At 39.8% G+C, this 15,288-nt stretch overlaps 2 protein-coding genes across 2 annotated transcripts; both read left to right on the top strand.

Moving 5' to 3' along the window:
- Nucleotides 1-3,946: 3,946 nt before the first annotated feature.
- LOC128473901 (olfactory receptor 52E8-like) lies at nucleotides 3,947-4,885 on the top strand. Its single transcript, XM_053456123.1, has one exon. The coding sequence runs from the start codon at nucleotides 3,947-3,949 to the stop codon at nucleotides 4,883-4,885; it is 939 nt and encodes a 312-aa protein (XP_053312098.1).
- Nucleotides 4,886-9,173: 4,288 nt separating this feature from the next.
- Nucleotides 9,174-10,118, top strand: LOC128472948 (olfactory receptor 5F1-like). Its single transcript, XM_053454931.1, has one exon. It carries the CDS (start codon nucleotides 9,174-9,176, stop codon nucleotides 10,116-10,118), a length of 945 nt encoding a protein of 314 aa, XP_053310906.1.
- The last annotated feature ends 5,170 nt before the right edge of the window (nucleotides 10,119-15,288 follow it).

Raw genomic sequence — 15,288 nt, 5'->3', positions numbered from 1 at the left:
CTAAGGCTATTTTTTTTTTTTTTTTTAGGAAACCCCTAAATGGGCAGTCTAGTAACCCATACTGTTTATGCAATGGGTAAACTTGTAGATAGTAATGAAATAAATGCACTTATCGAAAGGAGACAATGTATTTCCGGAGCTGCAGCACAATCCGACCCTTAATCCGACTGTTTTGGAGATGCTCTGACCCAGTCGGCTCGCCATCACAATTTGGCCCTTGTCAAAGTCGCTCAGATCGGTAGCGTACCTAAATGGGGAGCGGTCAGCCCCGGTTGCTTCTCATCGGGGGGTGCCTGGTGGCTGCCTAACTCGGGCGCTGTATGAGGAAACTCTTTTCCAGCAGAGTAGAAAATGTATTAAATTAAATAATGCTGTAAACACAAATTTATATAACTTTTTTCATCACTTTGCACCTAAAAGTATTCTTGCCCATGGTGCAATTTGTTCTGAGACCAGCACTGCCTCCAGAAATTCTAGGAGAATAGTATAAGGAATTTTTTCACACCTTTTAGTGGACCGGCATTCACAGAGCAAAACGAGGAATTCCACCAAATTTCAAGACCGCGTAGAACCCCATTCCAACGTTCTTCAGAAGGGACCTCTAAGGTTTTGAAAGCATATGTGACTCCATACATTGCTCTATGAATATTGGTCCTCTAAAACAGTGGTTCTCAACCCGTGTATCCTCAAGACCCACATTTGTCTTTGGTCATTAAGTCGCGACCCAAAAATAAATTCATTTCGGAAACATTATATTTTATTCCATAAAACAACTTGTGCGGTATTCCACATATATATATATATATAGTAAACAAACAGATACTTTGCACAATGAATAATGCAGTAATCACAGCGCTAGTGGAAATTAATTGTACAATAATCACGGCGCTAGTAAAATGAAAGTGCCATTGAGGCAAAAACCCAATAAATAACAAAACAAACAGTCATTGAAACATATGAGGTAGAACTAATGGGAAAACTGGGGATGCTTTTTGCTTTTGAGGAGCGTCTCAAAGTCTGGGGTGATGGTAGACAAAGCAACCCTGAGGTCATGTTCAATGTCCATTCTGTTTCTATGCTTTGTCTTTAACTGAACCCGAGTTGAGAAGCCACTCTCACAAAGATAAGTTGTGGTGAATGGTAGTAAAACTTTGATGGCATGGGTTGAGATGGAAGGATATTCAGCCATAACATTACACCAAAACTGGGAGAGGGTTAGCTCAGTAAAAATGTTAGCATCTGATCGCATGAAAACTCTACATGCTGACACTCTTTGTTGCTTGGCAACATGACGCTTTCCAAATCAATTCCAAAGGGATCACGTATCCAGCCGTCATCCCTGTGCTTCTCTATTTACTGTGAGATGGGCTACTATAGTGTTCTTCAGTTCATTTCTGCATGTGGAGTCAAGGTGTGTAAGCTCATGACTAGCATTGGAGAACATATCGAATCTCTCTTTGGGAACATGACTTGTCCACAATGACATTTTCTTTTTGCACTCTGAGAGGAAGGCCGCGATTTCTGTTCTCAGTTCATATAAACGTGAGAGAACTTTGCCCCTGGAAAGCCAGTGTACCTCCGCATGATACATCACCTGTACATGTTCACTGCCCAGGTCTATGCACAGCTTCTGAAAACACCTGGCATGCTTGGTACTCCGTTTAATGTAGTTCACCACTTTGACAGCATCTTTCAAAGTTTCGTGAAGCACTGGCACCATATCCTTGGCTGCTAATGCCCCCCTGTGCAGAAAATAATGGTTCCAAACCACATTTGGTGCCTTTTCAAGAATTCTCTTCACCACCCCAGAGTGTTTTCCAGTCATGCAGGCTGCACCATCGGTTGTGATTCCAACACACATATCCCATATCAGGCACACCGAACTCAAGTATGAATCCAAAGTACTGAAAATGTCCTCTGCAGTAGTAGTGGTGGGAAGCTCTCTACTGCAGAGAAACTGCTCCTGAAAGTCTCTTTCCCACACATGCCTCATATAAACCAGTAAAATGGCATGGTCCACAGCATCCGTGGATTCATCCAATTGTAATGAATAGTATTTGTTAGTGGTGATGCGAGCTGTGGTCTGTTGTTTTATGTCACCTGACATTTCTTGAATCCTCCTGCGTATCATGTCATTGGATAGTGGAATTGTCTTCAATTTATCTGCAGATTGATCCAGAACCTCTCTGGCCATATCAATGGTGGCAGGTAAGGTAAGGTCTTCTGCAATAGTGTGGGCTTTTTTGCATTTTGGTGCATAGGGGCTGTGGTGGGGGGACAGGGGTTGTGGTGTGGGGGTAACTGGGGCTGTGTGGGGATAACTGGGGCTGAGATGATGCATAGGGGCTGTGATGGGGAGTAGGGGACAGGGACTGTGCTGGGAGCAGGGACTGTGCTGGGGACAGGGACTGTGATGATGGATAGGGGCTGTGGTAGGGGTAACTGGGGCTGTAGTGGGGGTAATAGGGGATTTGATGGGGTAACAGGGGCTGTGTCCTAGTGGGGGACAGAGGCAATAGGGACAGCAGAGCAGATTATATATATATATATATACATAATTAGTACACTAAAAAAAAGATATACTTACCTCAGAAAAGATGAGGGAGTGGAAAGGCTGTCTGCGGGCTGCAGCAGGAAGAGGGGAGGAGCAATGAGAGAAAAACTTTATTCAGTTCCCACTAGGAGCAGACAGCGACCGCAAAGCAATCAAGCAACTTGCTTTGAGGTCGGGGACTAATACTAAAGTACATGCCGGGCTGGAGGAAAGCGAAATTCTCCCGGTATTATTATTATTATCTTTTATTTATATAGCGCCAACAGTTTACGCAGCGCTTGTGCCTCCAGTCCGGCCCTGACCCTCCGCGACCCACTTTTGGGTCGCGACCCAGGAGTTGAGAACCGCTGCTCTAAAAGGTATCACTAATTTTTTTTGTGCGATCTTCCCTGGGAGCAGTGCAATAATGTCTATTTTTTTAGAGGGTCTACAATAAATTGCTTGTATTCAGGAAGTCAGCAAGGTCCAAATTTATACAGGCTTCTTCTGGAAACTATGATACCAGAACCTAATAGGGAGGGCTGGTTGTATTATCTCTTTAAATGTTGTATTTAAAGTCATTCCTATATATATATATATATATATATATTTTTTTTTTTTTTTTTTTCCTGATCTATCATGTTTTGCTAACATGAAATGACATGTGCTCACGGTATGTCCATCGTTAGGTGGAGCTTTGTAGAGTAAGTTTTTATGGATTATTTATTTAGTGAACCTGTTAATGTTGCGATGAGAATGAACCGAAATCCTTTGGGATTTTACTGGAAAGAAACCAGTAGATTCCCACAGGTAGCAACATAACTTAGCAAAGGTATTTATAAGGAACCCAAACATCATACATAAATGAATCAGAAAGGACGTGAAGCCAGAGGTATAGCGTGTGTATGTGTACGTGTGTGACAAAGCTCTTAGGACCTAGTCCTAGTCAACTTTTCTTGGGTAAGTTAAATGTGTTCCTCCTTATAGACAATTATAGTATTATAGCGCCTTAGGTTTAGAAACTTAAACATATCTGATTTGATTTTTCTTCATTTTAAAGGGTTTAATCACATATACACCAACACCACCGCTTTTAATCCCTTCAGTGGGTTTTCGTACCTCAAGTACCGGAGCCATGTGTTGGTTCAGCCATTATTTCCCCTTCCTGTGTTTATTTAAATAAATAATTTGTACTGGAAAGCTAAACTAGCTAGCAAGCATTTTTTTTTGTAATTTTCTGTACTGTATAAGAAATGTCATATCTCGTCCTTGAGAGTATAAGCAATAAGAGAGAGAAAATATATCAATATGGTCAGTACAGATATTTCTGTTTTCTTGATCGCCTGTTTTAAAATTATTCCGCTCTTGTTTAACAGGATCTTTAGCATCAGGTTCGGACAGAGAAAAGCCAAGATGAAAAACGTGTCTAGTATCGGAACCAGCCTCGTGCTTCTTGGTATCGTAGAGATGGAAGGTTTTAAGTATCTGTACTGTTCGCTCGCTGTTATCGTATACTTACTGATTCTGCTGTTAAGTTTTATGGTCGTCTTTGTGGTTTTGACGGAAGAAAGCCTCCACAAACCCATGTACATTCTTATATATAATCTGACTCTAAACGGAGTTTTCGGAAGCTCGTCGTTTTTCCCCAAGCTGATAGCTGATCTACTGACTTCATCTAAAGTCATCTCACGAGCTGGCTGCCTTATTCAAGCTCTTTGTCTCTCGGTTTTCCTGTATTTTGAAGTGTTCACTTTTACAATCATGGCCTACGACCAATATTTGGCTGTGTGCCTCCCTCTCCAATACGTTATGTTGATGACAACTGTGAAGACGGTCAAACTTATCGTAGGATCTTCCACCTTCTCCTTCATGGTGGTGTTGATAGCCATACTTTTGTCTGCCAGGCTCCCTCTTTGTGGGGTGGAAATCAGAAACATATTTTGCGATAACATGTCTGTTTTTATTTTATCCTGTCTAGATTCTACTGTTAATAACCTCTATGGAGGAATTATCACTGTAGCATGCTTGATTTTCACTATGGGTATAATTGCTTATTCCTACTTACAAATATTTATTACGTGCTTTACATTAAACAGATATTCCTACAAAAAAGCTATATACACATTGGTGACCCACTTGCTCAATTTCTTAATCTTTATGGTGGGAGCCATTTTTATTTTTGTTAGGCTCAGAATCGGGAGCGATAATCTCCCTATTTTTGGACACATTATTCTGTCTGGAAGCGTTGCTGTTTTTCCTCCCCTTCTCAACCCTCTCATATATGGATTAAGGACCAATGTACTTAAAATCAAAATAATGAATCGCTTGGAGAAATTGAGGACACTACCGTAACCAAGAATAGAGAAAAATATTGCAGGGCGGGACTGGCACTTTAAGGCCGTGGCCGCCTGATGACATAAGCGTGGCCGGCGGCTGGACGTGTGGCTGTACACTACACTTTTATTCTCATGTATCATGCAGCCAGGCATATCAAGCCACTGGCCACAGACTACAGCACCCCAAGCGGCAGATTGGGCAAGTGTGTGTCTCTGTTAGCCAGATGGCCAGTCCAACCCTGTTCAGGATAACCTTATGCCTATCCTAGGCATGATTACATTTCCTTACTGCATTAAGATCATATTTGGAGATTGGAGGAAACCAGATTTAACCCCTTAATGACAAAGCCCGTACATGTACAGGCTCAAAATGCATTGTTTTCAATGGGTTTAGGGACCGCCCATTGTCCTTAAGGGGTTAAATTCAAAACATGTTTAATTAAAAAAAATGCTTTTAATAAAAAAAAGTATTTATGAGAGGGGTATTAAATTTAAAACATGTATGTTGGTGGAACATGGCTGAATTCAGGTAATAAACATAACTATTTAGAAAAAAACTTTTTTTTAGAATGAATAATCTGTAGATAAGAGTCCTGGCACTGGTGAAAGTATTTCTTCTAATCCTACTATAGTTTGGCATTGCTTTAAAAACACACCGTTTAGGTTCCTGAAAAATCGTGTTAATTTTGCAGATGCTTTAAACACATCGCCTACATATTCTGTTTTATAGTGAATAAATATAATAAATGAATTTAACATTAATTACTTGTCTCTGTTCCAGGTCTTTTTAAATGTAAACCATGCCTTTTGACTGAATCTGCTCACAATCTTTAACCTCTTCATAACCAGGGATTTTTTTATCATGTTTACAATATGTTTGTTAAATTATGATTCCCATTTTTCTTTTGTCACTTTGTTTATTAGGTTTTACAAAGTTTGAAAGAAATGTTGTGAGTAACAAGTCGATGTAGAGCCAACATGTATATAAGACTATACGAGTAACATGGTGTCACAGCCGGGAAATACCATACACTTAAAAAAGCACAGAGAGTTAAAAGGAGAGAGAGAAAGAGAGAGAGTGGGGAAAAAAGAGGTAAGAGGAAAGCAAAAGAGAAGGAAGGAAAGACATTACACATGTAAATATACATACACACACTTCCCAAGAGACTCACAAGTACAGGGTCTCTATAGCACAGGATTGTCCAACCTGCGGCCCTCCAGCTGCCGCAGGACTACATCTCCCATACTCCTCAGCCAGCCCCTTAGCTGAAAGAGCATTATGGGAGATGTAGTCCTGCAGCAGCTGGAGGGCCGCAGGTTGGACATCCCTACTATAGCAGTATGTCTTTTGACAGAGCACAGATTAATTAAAAAGAAGGGATTTTGTCACGGGTTGACCTTGGACGAACGTCTACCTTGCCATGAATGAACTAACCCGCAATATTGTGCCGTATGGTGCAATATTTGTAAATATAGCAACACACGGGTATTTCTTGGTGTTTGGCTGTGTGTTTTCCCCCTGGCAGGGGCTGTTTGAATGCAATAGTTGGCCTACCAGTTCTTTGTCCACCTCTATGTCACAGGGGCTTTTATTAGACATCTGATCACCAGCTTCCTAATGACCAGACATCAGTTTATACATTTCAGCTTTCTACAAACACACGTAAAGTTGTGCTCGTTAAAGGGAGAGTATAAAGAATTTTCTTATACCTTTTAGTGGACCGGGATTCAAAGAGCAAAACAAGGAGTTCCACCAAATTTTTAAGACCACATAGATCCCCATTCCAACGTTCTTCAAAAGGGACCTCTAAGTTCTTGAAAGCATATGTGACTCCATACATTCCTCTATAAATATTGCTCTTCTAAAAGGTATCACTAACTTTTTTTGTGCTATCTTCCCTGGGAGCAGTGCAACAATGTCTATTTTAGTAGAGGGTCTACAATAAATTGCTTGTTTTCAAGTCAGCAAGGTCCAAACTTCTATGGACTTCTTCTGGAAACTATGATACCAGAACCTAATAGGGAGGACTGGTTTTATTATCTCTTTAAATGTTGTATTTAAAGCCCTTTCTGTGTATATATACATATATATAGATATATATTTTTTTTTTCCCCTGATCTATCATATGTTTTGCTAACATGAAATGACATGTGCTCACGGTATGTCCTTTGAGATTTTACTGGAAAGAAACCAGTAGATTCCCACAGGTAGCAACACAATTTAGCAAAGGTATTTATAAGGAACCCAAACATCATACATAAATGAATCAGAAAGGACGTGAAGCCAGAGGTATAGCGTGTGTATGTGTACGTGTGTGACAAAGCACTTAGGACCTAGTCCTAGTCAACTTTTCTTGGGTAAGTTAAACGTGTTCTTCCTTATAGACTATTATAGTATTCTAGCGGCTTAGGTTTAGAAACTTAAACATATCTGATTTAAATTTTTTTTTTCCATTTTAAAGGGTTTAATCACAGAAACACCAACACCACCGCTTTTAACCCCTTCAGGGGTTTTCGTACCTCAAGTCCTGGTTTAGCCATTATTGCCTTTTCCTGTGAATAGTGTACCCATGTAAACTATATATATTGATATTTTAGGAAGAGCTAGAGCTTTCTTTTGATACCATAGTTAAATGATTAGCTGAAAAATTACAATGAATAATTTAGTAAAAACTAGAGAAAAATAGGAAAGAAAACACATTTTTTTCATATATTTTCTTCGCTCAATCCTCACAATATGAATTACATTGACAGAAGGTACACTCAAATGTATCAATTCACGTATCCTGATTTTGGAAATACCTCAGTTATATAGAATTTCTATACCTTTCCAACAGTTATAGATATTATAAGGTGTACAAAACTGTTGACTACATTTAGGATGCTGGGTTTGTGACTCTAGTTTTGAACACAGAACACTTGTGCCAAATGAGTCTGGGCAGACAGGGGTATCTAGGCGACTGTCCTTCCCCTCATAAAACCTGACGGACACAGGATATCCTGTACGGCTTTCGCAAAGTTTATACAAACGGCCAAAGTGTGGGTGGCCTCTAGAGGGCACTGGGTATTATCACTAAAATGAAGGAAATGAAGAAGATTAAAATATGTGGCCTGGTCATAATACAGGAGATAAGGGAGGGTTGCTAAAATGAGCTCTGTGCTCTAATAGGAGCACATGGTGTTTTTGGTTTATTTTTTATAAAGTCATCACTAGGGTCAAGGCCCAAAATGTCCTAATCTCGTAGGGGGTCAGCGGCGAGCCAGGCTTGACATCTGCTCCATTGGTTGGTTCCAGGCACTGGGCAGCATAGATGTTACTTTGAACAAAATGAATTGGCTCGCTGGCATCAATAACACGTGATGCCGGGAGTGGTAATAAATGGGGAGGATTCAGGGTCCAGCATAATTTGGGGTACCCAAAATTGGTCAGGGACGGGTTCCATACCCCTTATTCCAGGAGGTAGAACCTGGGCATCAGCATCATCTGACAACTCAGATATTGGCTCAATATCTAACGCCATCAGAGTGTCTTTGTCAGAGACAGAATAGTATGCAATTCTTCTGCGCTGTATAAGTCTTTCATTTTAAATTATCAAAAAAATATTTTTTTTTCTCTCTCCCTAACCTACACTTCCTAACCAATTCCCTCTAGCCACCCCCCACACGACCATAACAAAGATTAAGGGGAGGACGATGGAAGAGTTAAAGAGAATGGGGGTGAAACAGTATGAAAGGGTATAACAGCTCTTGCGATCCCTTTTGTATGGTACAGAAGGGGTTAAGAAGCATTTTGAGTTTCTTCATCAATAACCACCTTAATTAAGCGTTTGAAGATAGAATATAGAATTTCTCATTTCAGAATTGTTATTAGGAGGCGTTCGGATAGCCAACAGTAGCGTGTAGTAATGTTCTAAAGTGAGTATAGAAACATCTAAATGCTTAAACGAATTTAAACTTCATGAATGAAGTTTATTTCAGAAACGTTAGACCAAGAGGTCATAATCTAAAAGGTTTAGATGTAATGGGGTGAATAAATGGAACAGCCTTCCAATAGAAGTGGCAGAGACTAATACAGTAAGGGAGTTTAAACACGCATGGGATAGGCATAAAGCTATCCCGAATCCAAGACAAGACCAAGGACCGATTAAAGGTCTATACAACAGAAAAAAATGGCCAGAATAGATGGGCCAGATGATTCTTTTCTGCCATCAAATTCTGTGTTTCTATGTTTTGTATATAAAAATAAATACGTTTGACTTAATATTTCTTTAACAGAACATCAGGACTGAAATAACTATCGAAGGATGGAAAATGGTTCCAGTGTCGGCACAAGCCTTGTCCTTCTTGGTATCTATGAGATGGAAGAATTGAAATACCTCTACTCTGTGTTCTTTCTTGCCCTCTATTTATCAATAACAATACTGAGTTTGATGATCGTGTTTGTGATTTTGACCGAAGAAAGCCTTCATGGACCCATGTACATCCTCATCTGTAATCTCACCCTCAACGGGATTTTCGGAACCTCAGCTTTTTTCCCCAGACTGATTTATGATCTTTTCAGTTCATCTAAAACAATCTCCTATTATGGTTGCATTACCCAAATGTACTGCATTGTGACTTTCACCTATTTTGAAATTTGCACTTTTACAATCATGGCATATGACAGATACTTGGCTGTGTGTCACCCATTACAATACGTCATCTTGATGACCAACGAGAAGACCCTGAAGCTCATCTTAGGGACCTTGGCCACCACATTAATAGCCGCGTTCGTAGCTGTGCTTCTAACGAGTAGGCTACCTCTTTGTGGGACACAGATCAAAAATGTATTTTGTGATAATATGTCTATCGTAATTCTTTCTTGTGTAGATTCCACAGCAAATAATCTCTATGGAACCATTTCCGCTACGAGCTTCTTACTTGTTACCTCGTTAGTAATCGCTTATACATATTTTAGGATCTTTTTGGTCTGCATTAATCTCTCCAAAGATGGCCATAACAAAGCTTTTCATGTTTTGGTAACACATTTACTTAACTTTAGCATTTTTTTAATAGGATTACTATTTTCATTTCTTCGGTATAGACTAAATAGCGCCAACTTGCCACTTTCTCTGCACGTTCTGCTCTCGATAACCAGATTTGTGTACCCACCTCTTTTGAACCCTCTAATTTATGGGTTACGGATAAAACCACTGAAAATTAAAATTGTTTATTATTTGTCAAAGATAAGTATGGGAAGAAACATATAAACAAAATTATTAACATTACATTTTTTTGGGTGGAAAAAAATCACGTTGGGCTGCCAAATCTAGACCCTTCATCACCTTCATTGTTGATCATGATCATGGTTTGTTAACAACTTAACTATTTAAATTCCATTTTTAATATGTTTTTTCCACCTAGAATTTCTGTCTATATACTATATCCTCATAGCTCCAGCTGATCTTTGAGTTTGAGTGTATTTTTATCTTTGCTTTCCATGTTATTTTAAATACATATATTTTTTAACATAAGAACTTTTTATCCAGGCTACCTGCAAGCATATAGGGTATTAACGCTTTGAATGCCAAAGGGATTCTGCATAACGCACCGAGGTTGCAAACACAGATGTATACAACACTAGTCTACAGAAATTAATTGTAGGGCTAAAGCCTACATAGAAGCAATTTCCAATTGTGCCTCAAAAAGGCGAAAAAATACTCACTGACAAAAGGTCTCGGATCCCTCAATAGATTAACAAGCTATAGCTATGCCCCTATAGCCTGGTATATCCCTGTGTATTATTCTTTGCTAAATAACTGTCTAGTTAATATTTAAAGGCATCTACTGGATCTGATAGGACAGCCTCTGCAGGGAGTGGATTCCACATCTTTACTGCTCTTACTGTAAAGAACCCTTTTCACAGCTTTAAGTGAAAACTCTATTCTTTAAGTCTTAGAGGACATTTATTGGCACAGTCCTGTTAATGAACAGGTCATCAGAGAGCAAATGGTATTGTCCATGTATACATTTGTAAAATGATATCATATCCCTTCTAAGATGCCTTTTTAAATTATTAGTATTGTTTTATATAGCACCATCATATTAAGTAGTGCTGTACAATGGGTAGACAGGACATAACAAGTAGTTTATAACATAACAATTTGACTTACAGATACAATATGACTTACAGAGCTTACAAACTATCGAAAACAAATGTAACTTCTCTTGCCCTTTATTTATAACTTATACGTTCTGTTGCTTTTATTTACTTTGTAGCCCATGTATAATGTCCTTTTATAAGAACAGCTGCCCAGATACGGGGTCTTACTCTTGATTTATACAGAAGACTCCAGTGAGGTCAATACCTCCTTTTATATATGCCAAAATCTTAGCGGCCCTTACTGGAGCTGCCTGACATTGAACTTTTGCCAAGTTTATTGTCTGCACTTGGGTTTTGATCCCTTTCTGAATATTTGTATCACTTATTGTTCACACCAATGCCAATCTTTTCGCACCATGCCAGACAGAAGAAAATCCCAGACAATCCCAGACTGTCCTGGTGTGTGTGTTTAGTAGTTGGTGTTGCAGAGCCTGTCCTGGTGTGTGTGTTTGGGTGTTGGTGTGGCAGAGCCTGCCCTGGTGTGTGTGTGTGTGTGTTTGGGTGTCAGTGTGGTAGAGCCAGTCCTGGTGTGTGTGTGTCTGGGTGTCGGTGTGGCAGAGCCTGTCCTGGTGCGTGTTTGGTCATCTGTTTTCTGGCACATAATTTACAGTAGGAACTATTTTATTTTTACTTATCCAGAGATAAAACGCCCTCCTGAATTAGTAGTGACTTCAGGGGACAAAACTTTCAAGGCCCAGAAATCATTTAGTGGAAAAGTTAAGGTATTGTGTTATTTACTCTATAATATTTATTTCAAGGATTAGTCGCACTAAATTGTGGCTTCAGGCTTCCCATGTTGAAGTATTATGTTAGTCCAATAACAAACGTATCATTCCATAGCACATTACTTTTGGGAATATATAATATATATATATATATATATATATATATATAAATATAAATGTAACCCTGGTATCTATATACCTCCAGTTACCATAGATACAGACTTCCAGGGAATGACTTGGGGCAAATAGGAAGTGAAGCCCTTCCCCCAGGCTGCTTAGGGAGTGTGGGGAGAAAGACTGAAGGTGGCTGCAGCTGGGTGAAAGGAGGGATGACTTTGTCTCTGCAGAAAAGCACCCCAAGAGATATCTGTACCTTCCCTGCTGCTGAGGATCCCACAAGTCTCTGCTATTAGGAGCTGATTGATGTTCTTGGTTCCTTATCTAAACTAATACACAAGTACATTTGTTTGACAACTTTACATTATAGTGGCTGTTTCTTTGTTTGAGTTTTATATGTGTCCTAGTACACTACACTCTAATTCCCTGACGTAATTACTAGGTGGAGGCACTAGTAATATTAACCCCTAACTCTCCACTATGCAGAGGCCAGGATCTCCTGTAGGCGCCAGACAGGATGTACACACCATGCGGGATGTCAGGCCCAAAGTAAAAAGTGGTACATATACCGTATTTGCTCGATTATAAGATGACCCTGATTAAAAGATGACCCCCCAAAATCTGAATACTAATTTAAGAAAAAAAGAAAAAGCCTGACTATAAGACGACCCTATAGGAAAAAAGTTTTACTAGTAAATGTTAATTCATGTAAACTATTTAAAAAAAAATAAAAGCTATGATTGAGAAAAATATTTTGGTTTTATTTACTTTTATTTTCCAACCTGCCGCCCAAAGTTATACACATCTGCCCCCTGCCCCAGAAATGCCTTATACCCCCTATATGCCACTGTGCCCCATGATATGCCTTTTAACCCTCTAAATACCACTGTGCCATGATATGCCTTTTAACCATCTTTATGCCACTGTGCCCCATTATATGCCTTTTGACCCCCTATGTGCCACTATGCCTCCAGAAATGCCTTATACCCCTATATGCCACTCTGGCATTTAGGGTGTTAAAAGGCATATTATGGGCATAGTGGCATATAGGGAGGAATAAGGCATTTCAGGAGGCAGAGTGGCGTATAGAAGGTTAAAAGGCATTTCTGGATGCAGAGTGGCATTAAGGGGGTTAAAAGGCATTTCATAGAGCACTCTGCCTACAGAAATGTCTTATGCCCCCCCCGAAAAAAAACTTACCAGTGCTTCTGATTCCCCGGTATGTACTAGTCGGGGTAGAAGGTAGACGTCTATGCCATTCCCCGCACCGGAACTCTCCTCACTGACAGCCGGGGAAGGTCTGCGCGATGGATGCAGACAACCCCTGCTGCTAACCGTACCGCCTTCCGGCTGCAGTGGAAGTTGTCTACGCGAATCGCGTAGACGTCTACCCGCTACCCCGACTACACACCGGGGAGTCAGAAGCGCAGGTAAGTTTGGGGGGGGGGGCATAAGACAGGAGGATCCAAGTCCCCTGCAGCGCTGCGGGGGATCTGGATCTTAGTCTCATAGTCAGACCTATTTGAGGTCTGATTATAAGACGACCCCGATTATAAGACGATGGGTCTTTTTCAGAGCATTTGCTCTGAAAAAAACCTCATCTTATAATCGAGCAAATACGATATATATATATATATATATATATATATATATGTTTTTTTTCAGTGGTATGATTTAATCGTGGAAATTATTAATGCTCCCCCCCCAGTTTTGATTGTGGTATCTTATGTGCCCCCCTATATATTGTTTCTAGAGTCGCCACTGGCTCATGCTACGTCCATCGTTAGGTCGAGCCTTGTAGGCTTTTTTATTTAGTGAACTGGTTAATCTTGTGATGAGAATGAACCAAACTCCTTTGAGATTTTACTGGAAAGAAACCTGTAGATTCCCACAGGTAGCAACATAACTTAGCAAAGGTATTTAAAAGGAACCCAAACATCATACATAAATGAATCGGAAAGGACGTGAAGCCAGAGGTATAGCGTGTGTATGTGCGTGTGACAAAGCTTTAGGACCTAGTCCTAGCCAACTTTTCTTGTGTAAGTTAAATGTGTTCCTCCTTATAGACAATTATAGTATTGTAGAGCCTTAGGTTTAGAAACTTAAACGTATCTGATTTCATTTTTTTCATCTTAAAGGGTTTAAACACTAACACCACTGCTTTCATATATGTATAATGTCCTTTTATAAGGAACCCAAACAGCTGCCCAGATACGGGGTCAATGTAAACTATATATATATATATTGATATTTTAGGAAGAGCTACAGCTTTCTTTTGATACCATAGTTAAATGATTATCTGAAAATTTACTATGAATAATTTAGTAAAAAATGTTTTCATGTATTACATTGAAAGAAGGTACACTCAAATGTATCAATTTGAGTATACTGATTTTGGAAGTACCTCAGTTATATAGAATTTCCATACTTTTCCAGCAGTTATAGGCTACATGGTATAAGGTGCACAAAACAGTTTAATACATTTAGGATACTGGGTTTGTGACTCTAATTTTGAACACAGAAACAAAGAAGGGTTTTTAAAATTTGCAGATAAAAATGTCCTGTGTCTTTGTACCATGTTTTTTTTACGCAACCCTAGGTACCTCAGACATTGATCGAAAGATCTTCTACCCCATTTTACTTATTATATTTAATGATGAAATGCAGTTTTAGCAGCACCCTCTCCTCTCACCCCAGGCATCACTCGTTTGTTCAGTACGGGGGAGATAATATATAACATCTTTTTTGCTCATGTATTTAAAGGCCAGGTGGTAGCCTTTATTCAAAAACGGCCAAAAGCAGGTCCTACGCTATTTTCCCAAATGAGTCTGGGCAGACAGGGGGATCTAGGCGACAGTCCTTCCCCTCGTACAGGACACAGGATATCCTGTACGGCTTTCCCAAAGTTTGTATAAATGTATGCCATACCTGCTTGAAATGAAGTCTGAAAAGAACAAAGGACTCATCAACTGAGAACTTTTTTCTCGGGGGTGTAAATCTTGGAAAAAGTATTGGGGAAAAAAATTACTAGTGGGCCTTAATTTATACAATCGGTCAAGGTGTGGGTGGCCTCTAGAGGGGCAATGGGTATTATCACTAAAATGAAGGAAATGAAGAAGATTGAAATATCTGCAATGGTCATAATACGGGAGATAATGGGGGGCTCGCTAAAATGAGCTCTGTGCGCTAATAGGAGCATATGGTGTTTTTTGGTTTATTTTGTCAGAGACACAATAGTATGCAATTCTTCTGCACTGTATAGGTTTCCATTTTAAATTAACAAAAAAAATTTTTTCTCTCTTCCTAACCTACACTTCCTAACCAATTCCCTCTAGCCACCCCCCACACTACCCAGTGGCGAAACTACTGGGGTCGCAGGGGTTGCGACTGCGACCGGGCCCTGGAGTTCTGCCAGCCAGGGGGGCCCAAGGGGTG

Source organism: Spea bombifrons, chromosome 2 (genome assembly GCF_027358695.1).
Source record: "Spea bombifrons isolate aSpeBom1 chromosome 2, aSpeBom1.2.pri, whole genome shotgun sequence".
Lineage (NCBI taxonomy): Eukaryota > Metazoa > Chordata > Amphibia > Anura > Pelobatidae > Spea > Spea bombifrons.
Note: the sequence above shows the minus strand (reverse complement) of the source record. Positions and strands in the feature narration are given on the sequence as shown.